This window comes from Hypanus sabinus, chromosome 15 (assembly GCF_030144855.1).
Source record: "Hypanus sabinus isolate sHypSab1 chromosome 15, sHypSab1.hap1, whole genome shotgun sequence".
NCBI lineage: Eukaryota > Metazoa > Chordata > Chondrichthyes > Myliobatiformes > Dasyatidae > Hypanus > Hypanus sabinus.
Genome location: NC_082720.1, coordinates 56,157,154 through 56,179,765, shown reverse-complemented (window position 1 = coordinate 56,179,765; position 22,612 = coordinate 56,157,154). Strand labels below are relative to the sequence as shown.

Sequence of the window (22,612 nt, the reverse complement as noted above, 5' to 3'; positions counted from 1 at the left end):
CCGATGCAGACTGACAGACTCTGGGTTTGAAGTATATTTTTGATCTTTCGAATGAAAACATTTGGATATTTGCCTGTGGATTTATTCTGTGACTTGCTATTACCTCAACTGGAACACAGTTCAACGTGTCAATGAATTTTTTTATCTCAATTTTGAAAATATCACGACATCAAATACACATACGAATCCAAGCGTTATTTTCCTTTCTTCGCTACCGACTGAATAGCAAACCATTTGAAAATGTCATTCAGTGACAGCTGGTAAGATTCTGCAGAGGTAACAGATGCCAAGCTCAGACGGGTGGATTCTGGTTGATGTAAATTTTATCTTTGGCCATTATAACAACTATACTCTTCGTCAACAGAAAATTACAAAAACAGTTGCTGAAAAGGAATACTTTCTGAACTACTTTACCCCAGCATCTTATATCTCAGAATGTAAACAAAAGTAAGCACGCAAAAAATAAGCATACGTTAATGTTGTAGTTCTATATAATTTAGCATTGGGCTTGAGAGATGACAGGGCCGCACGGCTTCAAGAAAAGGAAATCGCTTTTCGCTGATTCTGGAGACAGGCAGACCGAGTACTGAGGCAGTCCTGGCATGCGGACTACCTGGTCCGTACCAGGATAGCTTAAAGTTTCCTCCATTGCAGATCTTCGATTAAACGTGTCCTGCATATCTCCACGTTTGTAGTAATAACTGGGGGAAGTGAACTTTTTGGGGTTATCTCTGTCCTGTTTACACTTGATCCCGATAAGCACAATGATAATCAGCAGAAAGACAATGGAAGTGCAACTGAAGATTACCAGTAAGTAAAGATTTAGATCGAATAAAGATTCTGAACTCGTCACGAAATTACTTCTCTTAGTGGGAGCTTCGGTGCTATTCTGCAAAATTGTGATGTGAAGTGTAACTGTGCTAGACAGGCTTGGTTGCCCGTTGTCTTTAACCAAGATTACCAACGTTTGTGTGTTGCGATCCGACTCCAAGATTTTACGCGTTGTTCTGATTTCACCAGACGTTTGATCGATAATAAACAAACTGGGATCAGCGGCTTTCACCATTTGGTAAAAGAGTCGCCCGTTCTGACCAGAATCTGCATCAGTGGCCATTATCTTGGTGACCAAGTACCCCTGAGCCGCTGACTGGGGCAGGGTTTCCACAGCTGATGATCCACCATGCTCTGAAGGTGAAACAATCACTGGCGCGTTGTCATTTTGATCCAGGATGATGACATTCACAGTAGCGCTGCTGCTCAACGGTGGCACTCCAGCGTCACGGGCTTGAACATGGATCTGAAAACTTTTCAGTTCCTCATAGTCAAAAGAGCGCAGAGCGTAAATGGTACCGTTCATAGTGTTAATGTTCAGGTACGTGGATACTGGCAAGTTTTGAATATAATTGTCCAGAATTGAATAAGAAACATAGGAATTCTGCTCCAGATCAGGATCTGAAGCCGTTACGGCGAAGATAGAAGCGCCAGGAGAGTTATTTTCAGTCACGTAAAAGTTGTAGGGCAATTCAGCAAAGCGTGGGGCATTATCATTTATATCTGTAACTACGATATGGATGGTTACATTTGCTGACAGTGACGGTGACCCCAAATCCCAGGCTGAAATAAGTATTTTATAATTAGACACAGATTCACGGTCCAACGTTCCACTTGTAATTAATTTATAATGATTGGACGATCTTTGTAGCATAAAAGGGACGTTCTGTGTTATTTCGCAGCGCACTTGACCATTCTCTCCAGAATCACGATCGATAACATCAACGAAGGTGATTACATTTCCGGGCGCAGCGTTTTCCGGGATTTGGTTTGTGGCTGACGTCACTTTTATCTCGGGTGCGTTGTCATTCACGTCAGTTACCTTGATCAGCACTTTCGAGTGTCCCGTCAGCGCAGGTGACCCGTGATCAACAGCTTGAATATCGAGTGTATAGCTGTTTGATTTTTCAAAATCTAGCGGCCCTTTGACTCGAATCTCTCCAGTTTTTGGGTCCAAGGAAAACAAATCACGCATTCTTCGCAAAGTAATCACATCACTGAAAGAATATGTTAGCTCTGCATTCAGCCCTTCGTCCAAATCGTTCGCTTTAACTGTTAACACAACGGTATCTTGTGGTGTGTTTTCAGTAATAGTGCCCCTGTAAACATCATGCTCGAATACAGGTGGATTGTCATTAATGTCCAGTACAGTAATGAGAATCTGAGCTGTTCCGGTTCTCTGAGGATTCCCACCATCCACTGCAGTAAGCACCAGCTGAAAGGATGATTGGAGCTCTCTATCCAAAGGTTTCTGTAACAGCAACTCAGCAATTATAATACCCTCCTCGGTTCTCCGTGTTTTCAGACTGAAGTAATCACTCGAACTGATTGTATAATTAGCGATAGTATTCATTCCAGTATCAGCATCTTCCGCGCTCTTGAGTCGATAACGTACCCCCGGTGAAATAGCCTCAGGCATTTGTAAGGCAATATGTGTGTCCCGAAATGTAGGAGAATTGTCATTTACGTCAAGAATCTCCACTTCGCCGCGAAACATCTCTAGTGGATTTTCCAGCATTATTTCCAAAGGTATAGTACACAAATCTACTTGCCCACAAATACGTTCCCTGTCGATTCTTTCACAAATAGATAAAAGCCCATTATCCAAACTAACCTTCATGTACCGTTCTCCGTCATTAGAGCTGAGACGAAATTTACGAGCTGACAAAATCTGTACATTCCATCCCAAATCTTGAGCGATATTCCCAATAATTGTCCCTTCGACCATTTCCTCGGGAATAGAATAACGAAATTGCCCTGGAATTTGATCCGGGACACACACGATAAAACTGTGTGCAATTACAGTGATGCTTAATATGGATTTGGACGCCATTGTTCCGCATTCAATTAATTTACAAATCCAGGTCTGTGCTCAATTCATTCCGAACAAAACCTTACTGCAAGACGTAAACGCAGGCAGATAAATACGGAATCTAAACAGACAGATTTTTATGCCTCAGCTTAACACTGTAATGTGAACGCACGCAATGGTTGTTTCTTCGTTGACTCTGTCCTTTTATTCAGGGTGAGGGTGGGGCGATGAAATTGAGTTTTTCATTGGTAGACAGCGACACAACCAGTTCTTTTCGTCAATTACAACTGCTGCTCTTAAAGCTGTACCATTTTGCTATATTTAATGGTGCACATCATAAAATGTAGTTGTTGATACAATTGCTCAATTCATTTCATTTTCAACGTTTATAATGGCAAACTATAACAAAATCCATTGATGGCATTTTGGTCATAAATTTAACACGACCTGAAAGTTCACTCAGTAGGCAACAGAGAGCAGATAGGTTCCTTGACCATTTTTATGATCCAATTAGATGAATTGTTTGGCTTCCCTCGTATCCGACCGTGACAGTTAGATTTGTGCATTTGTTCTATGATATGAACTGCTCGAAGAAACATTGCGGGTAAGCTTTTGCAATTGAAGGGCCATTGTACTGGAACAGTTTCAATCCATGGTTACATCTCAAAGAAAATTAAATTGTATATTCGATGTTGTTGTCAAGCTTTACTAGCTGAGTATTGCGATAGATTTGGATCATGAGGGTGTCAGGATAAGAAGCAGACTCTGTCTTGCTTGTGCTTGCTGACAATAGCTAGCAATAGATGATGCCAGTAATGTCTAACCTTTGTCCGAAACTGTTTGACGGATAGAGGAGCTGAACGTTGTCGTGCGGTTCTAATTTTACATACTGCGTGGGAACATTTGTGTATTGGTTGACACCTAACGAGTGTTTCTTGCAATCAGTGACTAAGCGTGTTCAGCTGTAAGCTATTTACTATAATTTACTATAAAAAATTAAGATGTAGCCTGATGTTGTGGGAATCGTAAGATAACAGCTCCCCGTAATCACGCATTAAAGAATTAACTGTGTCTTTATTTCTGTTTGATAACCTGGTGAAATTCTCCAACATTAAAATACGGTAAAACAGAGTAGATTCTTTCACCGGAATTTGGCGAAGAGGGTAAAATCCTGATGAAACAAGATTCCGAACGAACCTATCCGTGTGATTTACTTGAAAGCTAGAGGTCAAGATTCGACTGGGGTGAGCCCATCCTGGAGACTCGCTCGAGGAACCGGGATCCAGACCAGGAGCGGGTGCCGGAGCTGTCATCTACCGACCGATGGCCAATGAGTTCGAGTAAAGGAACAAGAGTGGAATTGGTAGAAGGGAGCCTGAGAGCATCGGGAGAGTAAATTTAGACTAAATCTAAGGAGGCCTTGGCGTACGGTAGATGTTTTGTCAACCACTGGGGAGAAGCGATTGCAAATATTAACTGTAAAGAATATTAGATTTTGCATCGTTGTTAAATATATCTCAACAGCAGCTGGAGGAGGAAAATGGGTAATAATAACGGTACGTTCCAATGCAAGAATCAAGGAAAAAGTCCCGATGAGAACCATCTCTTCAATCGCGGCCTTCTGATACCCTGGCAAGGCTGCCAATGAATAAGAATACACGCAAGCAGACGAAATAATCCTGAAATGACACGCTGGCTTCCCGAGGTCCCCCGATAGCAAGATCTGATTGGAAACGAGAGATAGCAGGGCTGCAAACTTTATCTTCTGGGTGGAGTTATGGGGATTGGCTTTATGGTGGATCCATTGTTATAAAAAGATTTAGCATTGACGAAATGAAACAAGAGCTGGGGGCAGAGATCCTAATTGGAATTTAGAAGATATGATGTGATGTTTTAACAAATGGGAAGAGGTGGCTAATTGGCACCAACCTTTGAAGGTTAAACCAAATTACGCTGAATGCCAAGGTACTCGCATCACGACCCTCGGCTCCGACCGTCTCAGACCCGGTCTATATCTTCCAATACCACTACCTCCTCCTTATTTGGAGCTTCCAGGTGTTATGGAAAAAGTAGAAATGGCTGAGAGGGTATGACCGCCAAAAGCAACAGCAACAACAGCAACAGCCGAGGAGGGGCTCAGACTCTCTTCCAGGCTCCTCACTAATAGTAGGGAATGTCTTGATACATAAAAGCTGCAAGTAAACTAGTGGCTGGCCAAGATTCTAGTTCGGGGATACCACTGAAGAAAAAAAACACTTGTAAATTGTCCCCGATCAGAGATAACCAGAGTTCCTATGATAGAATCCCTGACCGAATGGGTTAAAAACAAGCAGGGACTTCTTCCATTGATGAAGAACCTGTTATAGCATAGAACGCATCTGTAAATTTGCTTGGACGCCACGCACTCTAAACACTAAACGGGTAATTCTTTGTACCTCTGAAGGATTATATCTTGAAACCCCTGAGTATAGATTACCCCAGCTCCGCACTCTAATGCAGTTCAGTGGGGGGAAAGCCTGGTGAGATTGGCTGTGGCAGCAAATCGAAGCCGACTTAAAGTGGGAGAATTATTGAATGATGTGATCGGAAATTTTAAACTAGTATCTGCATTACATTGCGCTGTGGCCTTCAGGAATCCAGATCCCGATGATGATTATAGTACCAAGCATTTTCACATGAAAGTAAGAAGGGTCTAATATTCTTATAGAGTAGGGGTATTTTGTCCCTGAGGGAATAGCAGCTGAGATTCAGTTCAAAAGGAAACAGCAAGAGCTCTTCCTGAGGGGCCAACATTCACTGCCCCATGCCTCACTGGAAGTGAAACCACCTTTTGTGCTTATTGATTTGGGATCATAGGCTGTTCCCCAGATACATAGGCTGTTCCATTAAACAGTATCTCCTATGTCCAGGAGCCATTAAGAGTTTTAAACTTGTCATCGAGACGTTATTCGAAAACAGGTTCTGCCATGAATTCAAAGCCCTTGCAATACATTGATATTATCCATTCCCAAACCAGGGAGGCCGAGTGAGAAGTTGTTTATCCAGGAACTGCCGGCTATAAATCAGAAGGTCCAGCATATTTCACCGAAGGTACCAGACACGAATGTGATACTGGAATAAGAAGATTGATTTGTACTCTTCTTAGTCTTTTTTTTCTGTACCACTGCATGAGGACAGTCAATATCTTTTGCCTTCACATATAATGGTCAGCAATACATGTGGACAGGATTACTGCTGGATTACACAGTAAACCCAGATTTCCACGCAGCCACTATTCGTGATGATTTTGTAAATTTACTACTGCCTAGAGGCAGCATTTTTGCAATATGCAGGCGATTTATTGCTGGCATCTCAGACGCTGACTGATTTTACAGAAGAATGTGTGCCGTTGTTGAATCATTTTGCTGCCAGAGGACGTACAACCTCCTTGTCCAACTTCCAACTCTGCCGGACTACAGTGACATATTTGGGGTATATATTGCGCAAAGGGACCTGCCGATTGGGGCCGGAGCGTGTGACTCTCATTGTTCAGTCTCCCAGACCTTCTAACAAAAGACAGATGATACCATTCCTGGCAATGATAAATTACTGTCGACATTGAGTACCTGAATACCGCATCTGAGATGCTGTCTTACGAGTCGCAGTAACGCAGGATGCATCTGGTACAATACTATGGACTGAGGATTGCCCTATTACAGCAAGCCGTTCCAGCTGTATGTGAATGAAAATGAGCGTTTCGCAAGCGTAGTATTAACCCAAGGTAGCTTGCGACGACCAGTGGCGTATTTTACCACCCTATTGCATCGAGTGGTTAGAGGAATGCCAGGATGTTTAAGGACGTTGGTAACGACAGCGGCAGTTGGTGAGAAGTCTGCGCCGTTAATAGTACAGCTTGCTTGCATGCTACTGACCCGTCTGCTGCAACGTTGCTCTTTATCTCAGCAGCTGCGCAACATTTCACTACCGCACGCCGCACGGTGTAATTAAAAGGTCAAATTTAACTTTTAAAAGAACACCGGCATTCAGCCCGACCACCCTGGTTCCAGTGACCGGGTCATCACATCCCCATGACTGTATTAAAACCTATCCGCTATGCCCCTTGATAACCGAGAATTAATGCCCTTTACCGAGGGCTCTTCTCGCAAGCCGAGCCATCACACCCTATTAGAAAGCGATGCGATAGTGACTGCCTTTGAAACTTTAGAAGTACAAATCGAACCCCAAGGAACTTCAGCTCAGGCAGCGGAGCTATTTGCTCCAACACGAGAGACACACGGTAAATGTCTACAAGGACTCTAGGGAGGCCTTGGGGTGGGACATGATTTTGGATCAGTTTGGAAACTTCGGGGGTTCATTACTTCTGCGGGAAAACCCATTCAAAATATATATCTCATAAAAATGTTATAAGCAATGCAGCTGCCCAAACAACCTGCTGTCGTTAATTACGAAGCTCACAATGATGGATCAGAGCCCATAAGTAAGGGAAATGCTGCAGCGGACACATCTCCTAAAGAAGCCACTAATGCAGGTAAAGTTATGTTAGTACTCTTGTAACTCTTGCCACAAATCTGCATTTCCGACAAAGACAGGACTCTACAAAAGGATAAGGGAGTATAAAAGGAAAAACATTGTTTTCAGGACTCTGAGTGGGTGTGGAGACATCTGTATAATCTTCTTGTGTGTCACAGGAATCGAGATATTATACATCAATAATGCTTTGCATCCAGACTAGCAATAATTGCGGGAGAGGTTGTGCGAAGCTGTGAGATTTGCTAGTGACAAAATGGGGGAAAGTCACTTGCTAAATTTGATCATTTTGCACCCGCGTCGGCACCATTTGCTAATTTGCAGATAGATACCTGCCACTGGGGGTTATAACTATCGGTATAGTAGATATGTTCTCCAAATGGGGGAGGAGTTTCCCACTAGAAACGATAACACCCTACCTACGGTTAAGATATGCATGCAGGAAATTATTCCCAGATTTGGGGTACCATACAGGTAAACAAATTAACGAATTGGGTCCGGCGTTAGAATTTCCATGTGAATACAACCTTCCGTAACACTCGCAGTCCTCGGGACTAGCAGAAAGAATGAATGGAGTATTAAAATATATGTTGTCTCAGTATGTCAGGAAACTGGATTGAAATGGCTCATTATACTTTATAAGAAAACAGGTGAGACGGACAAATAAATTGACTCAGTTCGAAGTATTAATGGAAAGGCCTATACCGCCGGAGTCTCTACTTCCTTTGATTAGTGCGCAAGCGTCCCTACTCAGAACCGGTAAGTAAACCGTAGAAGTTTTTAGGCAAAGCATTAAGAGCAAACCAAGTACATGTAGTTGCTGCCTTCCCTAAAGCGGGGGGGGGGGGAGAAAAACATTCATCCCATTAAACCTGGAGACTGTAAAGATGCTTACGAAAGTCTACCTTTCTTCTAGGTAGAATGCTGGTGAAATCAGGTGATTCTGGTGACAAGGACTGTTGTGAAAGCCTAAGGGAATGCTGGCTGGATACAGGGAACCAAGTGCAATTTGTCTTCTCATGAAGAAGGGAAGACGGGATACTAAATTATGAAGAAATTACTTTTTTTCTTGTGGACAACTGGGGTTTATTATACTGGGGGAAACCTATAATACTTATTTGGACTTAGCTCATGAACATGCTACGCGGACTAACGTAGACAGTGGTTGGACGTACATGGGGATTCCTGTGCATGAAGCCAACGCCGTTCAACGAGAAGCAAGATTGCGTCGGCAAATTAGCAAGCTATATCAAAAGCTATTATTGGTAGGAGAAAAAAGAAGGAATGGATACAGGACGGAATAAATAATCAACATATGTACAAGCTACACAAAGGTCAATCGGTTTGGTATTCGTTAAGGGAAATTCCTTTAAAGGCTGGTATATCACTGGCTGTAAATTAACAAATCATAATGCCTAGATTTTATGTAGCTTCTCAAACAGGCGAAAGCGCAAATGCAAATAAAACAGGACATGTCAGTTATTGGGAAGGAGCAGTTGTAGCGAAAAGCTTTATTTATGGTGGGAAACCCCTCATCTATGTGTGCTAATTTTCTAATGATCACACTAGTGGTCACGTTTGCATGATGTGCTGGCTCTTGGATAGCTCGGCCTGCAGCTTTCCCTGTAAAATTATCTGTACCGGTTAAACTGGAATCTTTCGATCCAGAATATAATGAAAAAGCCTGTTTAAACATGAGTTTTTTACCCCATGAATATGGCATTCTCTATCCAGAGGAAAAAGAGAATTGTCCAGAAAAGGTGGACAAAACGAAGGGATGAGGAAGAAAATTAAATTTTGAATTTGGTGTTGTTGTCAAGCTGGACAGGCTAAGCATTGCCCGAGATTTGGATCATGAGACTGAGAGGATATGACGCAGACACTGTCTTGCAATGGACCATGCCAGAATTGAAGTAGTCCTAATTTTTGCCGAGACTGGTTAATAGAGGAATCGAATGTAGGAATGCAATTCTAATTTTGTGTACCGCAAAAGTGTAGTAACAAAATGTGTTCTGTATACAGCTGGATATCTTTTTTTATTATTTTACGAATTATTACTTTTGAAGGAAATGAAACTTCATTATCATTCAAAGTGAATATTCTTGAGTATTTAATTATGAATTTTCATTTACGCAAGTTGAGATTTCAAAAACTTGACACTATGGATATCATCAAATTTAAAATTAAATTCGTGTTTTACATAAGGTGTTTAAATAAGTTTTTTTCCGAGAAAAGTGCACGGGCGTGACTAGTACGGTAATCTAATGCTGCTAATGGGCAATGGAAATCATTGTTCACTTTTATTCAAACAATATTTGCGCACAATTTATTCTCCTGTTTAGGACTTTTATTTGCATGGTAATTTCGTATATCCAATGCTTCTAGTTTGGTACAGTATATTTAGAATGCTATTCGCGCTCGATTTCAACTAAGAGATTGGCGTTTGCAGGGAAAAGAGAAGGGTGTTAACGGTTGGATAAATATTTATTTTGGAGAAACAAAACAAAAATTGTTACTTTTACTGAGTATTTCAAAGCGTCTGGAGAAAACACAGCAAGAAACTGAATACAGCAGTATCCTAAAAGTAAAGACCAACCATTCAAGATTGTTCAATAATTTATAATTGAAAAGACTAGCATCCCTCAAATATCGACTAATTGTTCCGTTTGTCTTCTTCAGTACTTCAGAACAACTAGAATAATGGCGAATACTACACTTTGCTTTTGTTCTTTAGCATACTACATAGAGATCCAAGTCTGTTGGTATTGTCGACCTGAGTATTTCCTCATCTATTTTAAAAACGGCCTCCTTCTATTTGGAGGCTGTGCCTTCTGGTCCTATTCTCCCCCTGGCCAGCAAAGCCTTTTTTCTTAGATAACGAGCCCAATATAATTGCGAATATAATGTTACTACTTCCCGCGTTGTTTCTGATGTCTGAGAAATTCTATCAATCGTTAGATTCTATTCCAAAGTTTATATTTGGAGTGACAAGATCAACATGGACAATAGCAGTTGTGAAATTTCGATTGACATTCACAAAGAACGTTACTATTACACGGCAAGTTAGGTGCCAGAGAAGGTATTTTATCCTCAGCAGATGATTGAAAGATAAAATATCCATGGATCACTGCATAATTGTGTAGTTTGTTTACAAGCTGCAGTAAAGGAATTTTAGAAAACAAGGGGCGCAAATCCGCTCACAAAAAACCAAGTGCTCGAAGAAAAATAATTCATGAAGCCTCAGCATTACATTTTTGCTGTTATATCCTAGACTCGGGAAATGAATGCTAATATTACATTTTTTCTTTCCCAACGACTTAACCTGCAAGTTGCCCTTTTAGAAATCCTGCATGAGGACTCCCAAGTCCCTTTGCACGTCTGATTTCTAAATGCTCGACACGTTTGTAAAATAGTCTATGCATTTAATCCTTCTAACAATGTACAAGATCATACTCTTCACTGCACTATATTCCACCTGCTGCTTCTTTACTCTTTCTCGTCATCTGTCTAGTTCTTCTGCAGACTCCATGGTTCACAACACTAGCCGCTCGTCCACCTATTTTCGTATCGTCCACAACGAGGCCAGAACGCCATTTCTCCCCTTCACAGCAAACCCAGCATTTTCCTTCATTTCAGATTTTCGCTACTGCACTATTCTGAAACTCGCTGTTTTAGCGATCTTTAGTTCTCTCTACTTTGCCCTAATTATTTTGGTTAGATTTGCATCTTCTCCAGGCAAGAGTTCTTCTATTAACAAACTTTATCTCAGTCTCCCCGTCTGTCAATTGTAATAATGATTCTCTTGTTCTCTATCTGATTACTCAATATAGAATATTAAAAGGCCTAGATAGAGTTGATTCTTGTAGTGGGGAAATCAAGGATAAAGAGACACAGGCTCAAAACTCAGGGTCGTCCCTATCGAGCATAAATGAAGAGAGATTTCTATAACTAGTGGGTGGTGAATCCATGGAATTCATTCGGACACATGGCTGTGGTTGAAGTTTTGAATCCTAACAGACAGTAAAAAACAAAATCCAAGCATTTAATTAATACCCCTGTTATATTTTCACCTTCGATGCTTGCATCATTTATTTCACCTAATTAGCCACATTCTCCCTCTGCTATTCGGATATTTATCTCCATATGGTAGATAACTCGGCGTCTAACTTCAGCTACATTTCTTCATAATACTCCCGCTTTTTTTGTCACCATTGTCGGCTTAAGATATCATCCTAATCGTTTTCGTAGCTTATAATTTGATGTGGCTCGTGTGGTTTTCGCTTATCCCATTGCTATTCCCATTATCGACCCAGGAACGATAGGTATAAACCATAACATGTAAGACCTAGGTGCATAATTCGGCCATTCAGCCCAACAAATCGGCAACGCTGTCCTGTCATGGTTCGGCTCTTGAGTAAATATGGAGTATTATTTTTTGGTTATTCGCTTCAAACAAAACGCTTTATTTGAATGTTAAGGATTTATAATCACAATTATTCACATTAAAATTAAAGACTTACATGGAACCACCATGCTTGGTGCAGCTGACATAAAAACAAAAGTCTTGGGAGTGTGAGTCAGAAACTCATCGTCGAATTTCTATAACAGTTAAAATATGCCAGTTTGCGATGTCTTGATTAAATATTGCGAAACTTTGTTCTTGAATATTGCATTTTGCAATCAATATTTAAATTAAAATACGATTTCTCCGCCTCATAAACAATGGAATTTGTTTCGGGTTCTCTTTAAATATTTATTCCCATTGGTCCAACTCCTTGGTTTTAAAGAGAGTTCGAAGTGGCGTTGTTATCCGATATTTATAGAATGACATTAGGCATGAGATATTGGCGGGTTACACGGCTTCAGAAACAGGAAATCGCTTTTCGCTGACTCTGGAGACAAACAAACAGAATAATGACGGTTTTCCGGTACGTAAACCAACGAGTTTGCTCTACTGTCATTTAAGGACTCCTTCACTTGCTGTCTTAGGTGAAAGTTGTCGTTAGAATTTTCAAGTCTGTAGCAACAACTGGGTGAATTGTAGTCGGGGCTGACGTTTCTGTTCATGTTACACTTGATGCCAATCAGAAGAATGATGGTGACAAGAAAGAGAGCAGAAGTGCAGCCGAAAGTGACAATTAAGTAAAGGTTCAGGTCAGAGAAATCTTCGGGCTTCGCTACAAAATTATTGTTTTCAATGCTTCTTTCAGTGATGTTGTCCGTAACTGTAAGGAGAATTGTAATCGTGCTGGAAAGGCTTGGCTGCCCATGATCCTTCACCACAATTACTAGAGTTTGTGTAGTGGCATCAGACTCCAAAATATTACGAGCTGTTCTAATTTCGCCCGAGCTTTGTCCAAGATTGAATAAACTAGATTCAGTGGATCTCTGCACCTGATAGGACAGCCGCGCGTTCTGACCAGAATCTGCGTCAGTTGCCATTATCTTGGTGACCAAGTACCCCTGACTCACTGAATGCGGCACGAACTCCACAGCTGCTAATCCACTCTGTGCTGAAGGTGAGACAATTACTGGAGCGTTGTCATTTTGATCCAATATGATCACATTCATCGTAGCGGTGCTGCTCAGTGGGGGCACTCCAGCGTCCCGAGCTTGAACGTAGACCTGGAACGTTTTGATATTCTCATAATCAAAAGAGCGCAGCGCATAAATGGTACCATTCACAGAATTAATGTTGAGATATCTGGATACTGGTAAGTCCTGGATAAGGCTCTCTACAAAGGAGTAAGAAACATAAGAGTTCTGATCCAAATCAGGATCGACAGCAGCTGCTGCGTAAATAAACGCACCAGGAGCGTTGTTCTCCATCACATAAACTGTGTAAGAAGACTGTGCGAACCTCGGGGCGTTGTCATTGACATCAGAAACCCATATCGGGATAGTTTTGTTCGTCGATCGAGGAGGAGATCCTGAATCCCAGGCGAAAATAGCAATATTATAGAGTGCTGTATTTTCCCGATCTAACGAGTCACTGGTGATTAGTTTATAATGATCGCCCGATGATGCCTGCAACTTAAACGGAATATGTGGTGGAATCTTGCAGTGAACTTCTCCGTTCACCCCTGAATCTCGATCATGCACATTGAGCACTGCGATTACTGTTCCGCGCACGGCAGTCTCTGTGACCTTTGTAGTCACCAGGTCTACTTCTATTTCTGGGTCGTTATCATTGACATCAGTTATCCTGATTAGGACTTTAGAATGCCCTGCAATGGCTGGTGAACCTCTGTCCACAGCCTGAACATCCACTGTGTAACTGTTTGACTCTTCGAAGTCCAGATCTCCTAAGACTCTAATTTCTCCCGTCAGGGGATCCAAACTGAACAATTCCTGCACCTTCCTTGAGGCACGATTGCTGAAAGCGTACGTTACCTCTGCGTTTAAGCCTTCATCTGCATCCGAAGCGTGCACGGTAACCACTGGGGATCGCTCAGATGTGTTTTCTGGCAGGCTGGCTTTGTATATCTTCCGATCGAAAATCGGCGCGTTATCGTTGCTGTCCAGCACAGTAATTACAACCTGAGTTGTCCCAGATTTCCGCGGCTTTCCTCCGTCAACGGCCGTCAACACCAGCTGAAAAGATGCCTGCCTCTCACGGTCCAGGGATTTCTCCAACAATAGCTCTGCAATTTTAATGCCTTCTTCTGCGTTCTCCACTTTCAGACTGAAGTGTTCATTAGGGCTGATAACGTACGAAGTGACTGCATTTGTCCCCACGTCCGGATCGAGAGCGCTCTCCAGCGGAAAACGAGAGCCGGGTGCAATATTTTCAACAATCTGCAAGGCAACGGTGCTTTGCGGGAAAATGGGCGAATTATCATTTATGTCAACAATCTCCAATTCACCGCGGTACATTTCTGGGGAATTTTCAATCACAATTTGGAAAGGAAGAATGCAGATAGATATCGATCCACAAATTTTTTCTCTGTCCATTCTCTCATTGACAAATAAAACCCCACTCTCCAAATTTAATTCCGCATATGGTTCAATGCGACCGGAGACAAGCCGTCCTCTACGAGTGAGCAATATTCCAGCCTTTAATCCCAAATCTTCAGCAACGTTACCAATGATTGATCCCCGCTCCACTTCTTCGGGAATCGAATAGCGAATCTCTCCGAAAACCACATTTAATGCACAAATAATAACAATAAAAGGCAATCTCAGGGACTGAAAGGCTTTCTTACCCTGTACATTCGCCATTGCTGTGAGGACGCCTCCTTTTCCAGGAGCACGAATTTACTTCGGTTACGTTGCGAGAGGCTGCTTACTGAAATATCTAACTAAACCTTGTCTTTCCGAAATGACGGACTGGTCCAGTCTGTTTCGATAAATGGTCGCTCAGACTAAAGTAAAATACCGGGTCTTTTCCGTGTAATTCTGCTTTCCTTTACGGTGGGGGTGGAGCAACGGATCTCTAGCTGCACTTGAGATTCTGATTGGTGTACAGCGTCACAAAGTGTTTTTGTCAATAATAACGCCGGAAATTCTTAAAGCTGGACGGCGCCAGGAATGGCAGTTTACGGGTGTACAACTATAATTTCTACCCCAATGACACAAGAAGCTTGCGGTTTATTCCGCAATTGTTGTTTCGTTCCAATGTTTACACCAAAGCTATAAAACTGTTCCTACAAAAGTCAACAGCATATATTAAAATAGCTACGTTCATGCATCCTTATATTGAACGATTGGCTCAGGGACTGCTTCCGTCTCCTCCACCTGTAATGAACCCTAAACTTATATTATGAAAATGTTTATCTTCTGTAGTAAATATCGTGATGTCAAACAGGACAAAAGTAAACGGGGAGTGAATAAGAAGTTAAAGACCGCATGAAATCCACTCTCTAGTATTGGAAATCTAGACTAAAAGTCATGGAAAAATTATGAAATGATCATGGGGGGGGAGTTAATGGATGATTTCAGTCATCCACAGATATACTCGCTTGTAGAAGGATGTTCTATTTGAATGTAAACGAAATTTCCACAAAACTAGTTATATAACGATATAACAATTACAGCACGGAAACAGGCCATCTCGGCCCTTCTAGACCGTGCCGAACGCTTGCCCTCACCTAGTCCTACCGATCTGCACTCAGCCCTTAACCCTCCATTCCTTTCCTGTCCATATACCTATCCAAATTTACTTTAACTTAGTAAAATTTAACTTTAACTTACATTAACTTGGTAAATTAGAAACAGAAAATATTGCACGTACACAATTGTTCGAAGTGGAAAAATGTTCTGACAAGAATAATGTTTCCGATCAATAACCAGTCAATTTTCTTTCCAACCCCATCCACTGATCAGCTGGGCAGTTCCGGTATTTCCTGTCGTTCAAAGTTCAAAGTACAAAGTACAAAGTAAATAAATACCACAAGATACAACCTGGCCATTTGTTTTCATCTGGGGATAGTCAGTAAACCCAAGAAATATAATACAATCACTGAAAGAGCGCCACCGACATGTCGGACAAACGACCAATGTGCAAAAGACAAAATAAGTAAATATAGAAGCAATAAAAATCAAAGAGAGTGAAAGGACGTAGCCATGAAAGGGAGTCCATAAGTTGTGGCAACAGTTCAATGATGGGACGAGTCAATTTCAGTGAAGTTTTCCCACTGGATCAGAAACCTCATGTTTGAGGGTAACATGGACCCTGAAGCTTCCTCATGGCAGCAGCGAGAAGAGAGCATATCCTGGATGGTGCGAGTCCCTGATAGTGGATGCTGCTTTCCTGCGACACTGCTCCATGTGTCTGTGTGTATTGCTGCAGAGATCTTTGCCCGTGATGGACTGGCCCTTACCCAATAGTTTCTGTAGGATTTTTTGTTAAAGGGCATTGGAATTTCCATACCAGGCCGCTATGTAACCAGTTCAAATGTTCTTCACCACTCATCTTTTGAATGTTGTTAAAATAAAATTAAATCAGTAGAAAAAGACTGAGTTAAGAAATGGCAAGGGTAAAAAGACCCGAACGACAGTTGTATACAGACCACCGAAGAGCAGCCGGGATATGGATTACAAATTACAGCAGGAGATAGAAGAGGCGAGTCAGAAAGGCAATGTCATTTTAAGCGTTGAGGATTTTAACATGAATATGGATTGGGAAAACACGATCAGTACTAGACCACAAGAGAAAGAATTTATAGAATGTCTAAGGGATGGCTCTTTGGAACAGCTTGTTGTTGATTCGGCGTTGCGCAATGATCCGAAGGTGATAAGTGAGCATAAGGTTAAGGAATCCTTAGGGAACAGTGATCACAAAATGATCGAGTTCGCATTGAAATTTGAGAGGGAAAGAATAAAATCCAATGTGCCGGTATTTGAGTGGAATGAAGGAAATCACAATGGCAGGAGAGGGTAACTGGCCAAAGTTGACTGGAAAGGGACATTTGAAGAACGATCAGCAGAGCAACAATGGCTGAAGTATCTGCGAAAAATGAGGGGAGTGCAAGACCGATATATTCCAAATAAGAAGAAATTTTCAAAGGAAGGGAGGACACTACCGTGCCTGACAAGAGAAGGCAGAGCCAAAATAAAATCAAAAGAAGGGGTGTACAAGGAAACCAGATCTGGTATGAAGATAAAACATTGGGGAGCCTTTTAAAACTTGCAGAGGGAAACTAAGAAAGTCATTGGGACGGAAAAAATGAAGTATAAAATGAAGCTTGCGACTACTAACAAAGAAAATCCAAAAGATTTTTTTTTCAGTATATGAAGGGTTAAAAAGAGTCGAGTGTAGATAGAGGACCAATACAAAATGACCCTGGAGATATTACAATGAAAGATGCAGAGATGGCAGACGAATTTAAAGCGTATAAGTCTGCATAGTGGAAAACGTTTGCAGTATACCGGACATTCGAGAGTATCAGGGAAGTGAAGTTTGTGCAGTGAAAATTACGACTGAGAAAGTGCTCAGCAAGATTAATGGTATGAGGGTGGATAAATCTCCTCGACCTGATGGAGTGAACCGTCGTGTTCTGAAGGAAGTAGTTGGAGAGAGTGCGGAGGCATTAAAAATGATCTTTCAAAAATCGATGGATTCTGGCATTGTGCCGGGAGACTGGAAAATTGCAAATGTTACTCCGCTATTTAAGAATGGTGGGTGACAGCAAAAAGGAAACTATAGACCTGTTAGCATGAAAATAAAAGTTGGGAAGTTGTTGGAATCGATTGTTCGGGATGAAACGAGGGAGTACCTGGAGGCACATGACAAGAAAAGCCAAAGTTAGCATGGTTTCCTGAAAGGAAAATACTGCCTGACAAACCTGCAGCAATTCTTTGAGGAAATTAAGAGCAGGGTAGAGAAGAAGATGCAGTCGATGTGGTGGACTTGGAATTTCAGTTGGCCTTTGAAAAGGTGCAGGACGTGAGCCACTTAAGAACCCATGGAATTATAGAGAAGTTACTAGTTACTAGAAAACAGAGAGTGGGAATAAAGGGATCTTGTTCCTGCTGGCTGCCGGTTACCAGTAGAGATCCACAGGTGTCGGTGTGTGAACCATTGCTTTCTACTATGTATGTCAATGATTTGGACTACCGTTATAATCGATCTGTGGTAAATTTGTGGATGATATGAAGATAGGTGGAGGAGCGGGGAATGATCAGGAAACAGAGAGTCTGCAGACGTACTGAGACACTTTAGGGGAATAGGCAAAGAAGTGGCAAAAGAAATACGATGTTGGAAAGTGCATGGTCATGCACTTAGGTGGAAGAAATAAATAGCCAGACTATTACTTAGATGGGCAGAGAATTCAAAAGGTAGGGATGAAAAGGAATTTAGGAGTCATTGTGCAAGATACCCTAAAGGTTAACCTCAAGGTTGAGTCAGTTGTGAAGAAGGCGAATGCAATTTGGAATTTGTAGCCAGAGCGTCTGTGGAAGCCAAGTCATTGGGTGTATTTGAGGCAGAGATAGATAGGTTCTTAATTAGCCAGCTCATTAAAGGGTATAGGGAAAGGGTAGGGAATAAGCATATGATTGAATGGCGGACAGACTCGATGGGCTGAATGGCCTACTTCTGCTCCTAGATCTACATATCTTCTGGTCTTATGGTCTATGTTTTAGATATTATGCCGAATCTTCGCAAACTTCTAAGGAAACAGAACTGCTGTTCTATCTTGGTAATTATACTTAAATGCTGAGGCCTGGACTGTGCCTCTGGAGTGATATATAGATTTTCATTCTCACTCCTATATGCTGCTTCGTAACCATTTGGATTCCGCCAACGACGGTGGTGTCTCAGTAAACATGAAGATGTCATTGAAGTTATGCTAATCCTTTCTGGCATAATTATAAATCGACTAAAGCAGGGGGATTAGCACGTCACCGCCTGAGTTTATGGGTGAAATGCTGTTGCCACTCTGAACTGACTGGGGTCAGCAAATGAGGAAATCGTGAATCCAATTTCAAAAGGATGTATTGAGGTCAAGGCCTTGAAACGTATTGATCAGTTTGGGGGAGATTATATAATTGAATGCCGACCTGCAATCGATAAAAATCATCTTGATGTATGCACCTTTGCAGAGCCCGTCTACCAAGGTTGAGTGAAGAGCAAATGAAATTGCATCTGCTGCGCACCTGTTGTGCCGGCAGACAAATTGGAGCGGAGCCATTTCCTTCTCGGGCAGGAGTTGATATCTGTCAACACCAACTTCTTAAAGCACTTCATCACAACCGTCATTAAGGCAGGTTGCCACCTTCTTTTTAAACTCCGATGAATCTGAAGCCTGCTTGAAGCGGATGTGTACTTCAGACTACTGAAGTGAGAGGTAAAAGATATTTTACCAACTATTTTTATTTTTATTTACCAATGTATCAATACCAGTACTCTTTAGGCATACTACCTAAGGAGTATGCCCTTCGAGCCAGGCCATCCCAGCAACGTGCGACAAACCTTAATCTAGTTACAGGACAAATTCCGATGACCAATTAACCGACCGGGTACGTCACCTAACAGCAAGGGGAAACCGAAGAACCCAGGGAAATCCCACTTGTCCACTGGGAGTATATACAGACACCTTACAAACGGCTCTCGCATTGAACCCGAACTTCAGAGCTATAATAGCGTCGCGGTAACCGCTACGTTACTATGTCGCCAACGTATCGATGAACATTCCAGCCAGTTGATTCGCAGAGGGCTTTAGTACTCGGCCTGCAACCCCATTTGGGTTGGATGCTGTCCACAGGTTCTCCCTCCCAAAGGACGCTCTCACGTTGGCCTCAGCGACAAAAATCACAAAGTCATCGTGATTTGCAGAACTCGTGTGAACTGTCTTCCATGTTTTGAAGGCCGAAGTGAGCAAAACAAAAGCATTGAGCTCACTGGAAGCGAAGCTCGATTTCATTTCGTAAGAGGTAAAGGCATTCTAGAAAAGCCATAGTTCTAGAAGATCGTTTAGTGGTTCAATTTTACTCCATAGATGGCTTTCTGGAGACGACAATGGACATGTTGTATCTTTCTTGGTAGCCAGACCTAAATGCCACTGATTCGGCCCTCAGCACACTGCGGATGTTATGGCTCCCCCTTGGGATTTGGTTGGGTAAGACACAGAATTATTTTCTGCGGACACTCTCGTCTACGAATATTGTTATATATATGGTTCGTGACAGTCGTGGTGTATTCATTCAAGTGCTCTGATGAGTTCTTGAACACGGCCCAATTCACCGAAGATCTCTCCTAGCGTCAGTTAGGTGAACTTCGCCTTTTCTCCTTGTAGTGACGGAGGATGAGAGGAGGCCTAATGGAGGTGTATAAAATGATGAGAGATATTGATCCTGTAAATAGTCAGAGCCTATTTTCCATGGCTGAAATGGCTATCATGAGAGGGCACAGTCTTAAGGTGCTTGGCAGTAGGTACGGAGGAGATATCGGGGATATTTTTTTTTACACAGAGTGGTGCGTGCGAGGAATGGGTTTCCGGTGAAGGTGGTGGTGATGGTCACGATAGGGTTTTTAAGAGACTCCTGGATAGGTACATGGCGATTAAAGAAAATAGAGGGCTGTGGGTAACAAACGGCAATTTCTAAAGTAAGGACAAGTCCGGCACAGAATTTTGGGCCGAAGGGCCTGTATTGAGCTGTAGTTTTTCTATGTTTCTTTGTTTCTCTCTCCCATGGCTTTGTTTGTTGTTTGAACGTTTCTTTAGCTCCTGTCTTGATGCAGATAGAAGAAGGAGAGCCAAGTTATCTGCTTTCCGGAAATGCGGTCAGGTAAAGGAACAGCAGGCACTCCTTACCGTAGTACTGCAGTGGTATAGTGTTTTGGGACACCTGGTGCTGCAGCGTACATGCTGTTGTCGCAATACCTGGTCAGAGATTTCCTCACACAAGTGTGATTGAAGACCCTACCATGACGTGAAATCAAGAAATGCGTGGGGCGAACTGTTTCTTTCTGGGAGGGAGGGGGTTGCAGCATTCAATATTCCGAGTGCTTCACTACTGTCGGCTTTCGCCTGTGTATCAGCTGCTGTCAAGATCACGGAGAAGAACTCTCTTGGCAAATAGAAAGGTCGGCACTGACTTGTTAAATGTTCCAGTTTGGAAGAACGTGTACAACAAAATCACCACATCCGAGCAAGCATAGATTTTATCATGAAACACAAATCCCTACCTTTTTCCTCTCCAAACTGGCAGTTCGTTTTTTTTTTTTCCTGTGCATGGAGAAGGCTTCGGGTCTGATCGCCGAATGTGACGTGTTCATATTGATGCATGTCTCCGTGAAACACAGAACACAGTTTATCCACAATCAGATTTTTGCATTTTCTCCCCGTTTAGAAAATAGTCCACACAAGTATTTCTACTAAAACGTGCATGACCATGCATTTTCCAACATTGTATTTCATTCTTCCCCATTCTCCTAATCTGGCTAAGTCCTTCTGCATCCTACTTCTTTCCTCAACACTACCTGGCTCTCCACCAATCTTTGTATCATCTGTTGACTTGGCAACAAAGCCATCTATTCCATCATCTAAATCACTGACGTACAGCATAAAAATAAGTGGTCCCAAAACCGACCCATGTGGAACACCACTAATCACTGGCAGCCAACTAGACAAGAATGATTTTATTCCCACTCGCTGCCTTCTTACATTCAGTTAATGCTCTAACTATGTTAGTAACTGTCCTATAATACCATCGAAACTACTTATTTTACTTCTTTCAAATAGTATTCTGCTACTGAGCTGCATACAATTGAAAGCTGTAAGCTACATTGTTGTGGTGCCTTTTCGGATGTTTTGAGCGATCTGGAGTTTTGCTGTTACCATAAGGCCATGAGACCATAAGTTACAGAATCGGTTAGGCCATTTGGCCCATCAAGACAGCACCGCCATTTTATCATGGCTTCACCAATTTTCGCCTAATCACTAATCTCCTGCTTTCTCCCCGAATCCATTCATGTCCTGACCAACGAGGAATCTGTCAACCTCTGTCTAAACATACTTAAAGACATGGCTTGCACAACTGTCTCTGGGAAGAATTCCACATCAACCGATTGTTCTTTGTTTACAGAGGAAACTATACTCACTACGGCATTTTCCACTATGTGCGTCCAAGTACCCTAAGACCTCATCCTTAGTAATCGATTCCAACATCTTCTCACCCACTGATATAAGATTCAGTGGCCTATAATTTTATTTCTTCTGTTTGTCTCCCTTTTAGAAGAGTGGAGTGACTCATGCAATTTTTTCAGTCTTCTGGAACCATTCTGGAATCTAGTGATTCGTGAAGGATCATTACTAATGCCTCTACCATCTCTTCAACCAATACTGCCAGAACCCTTGGGTGTGCAGCAACTGGTCCAAGTGGCTTCAGTCTTTACAGTTTCTCAAGACCAGCTCTCTCATTTTTGGTAACTTCACAAACTTTAAGACCCTGACACTGCTAGTGTCTTCCACCTTGAATTCTGATGTAAAATACGTATTCAGTTCGTCTGTCATTTCGTTGTTCCCCATTACTACCTCTCCAGCATTGTTTTTCAGCAGTCCGATATACACTCTCACCTCTCTTTAACACTTCATGTGTCTGAAGAAACTGTCGGTATCCTCTTTAGTATGATTTTATAATCCTACTAACCTGCCACTAATCTTTGCTCTATAATATGCCCTCTCTTAGGCCTTGATGTTATTTTTAAATTCACTTGTTATCCACTGTTGTATCTTCTTTCCTTTCCATTACTTCTTTCTCTTTGGGATGTTTATATCC

The 22,612-nt window shown here is 42.0% G+C and overlaps 1 protein-coding gene across 1 annotated transcript in view; it reads right to left on the bottom strand.

Moving 5' to 3' along the window:
* The window catches only part of LOC132405235 (protocadherin Fat 4-like), a 72,856-nt gene that overhangs the window by 36,069 nt on the left and 14,175 nt on the right, over nt 1–22,612 (bottom strand). Inside the window, exons 3-4 of the mRNA XM_059989921.1 lie at nt 12,227–14,628; nt 509–2,917 (exon numbers count right to left, since the gene is read on the bottom strand). Coding sequence (XP_059845904.1) covers nt 509–2,917; nt 12,227–14,628 — 4,811 coding nt within the window. The remainder of the gene's footprint in view (nt 1–508; nt 2,918–12,226; nt 14,629–22,612) is intronic.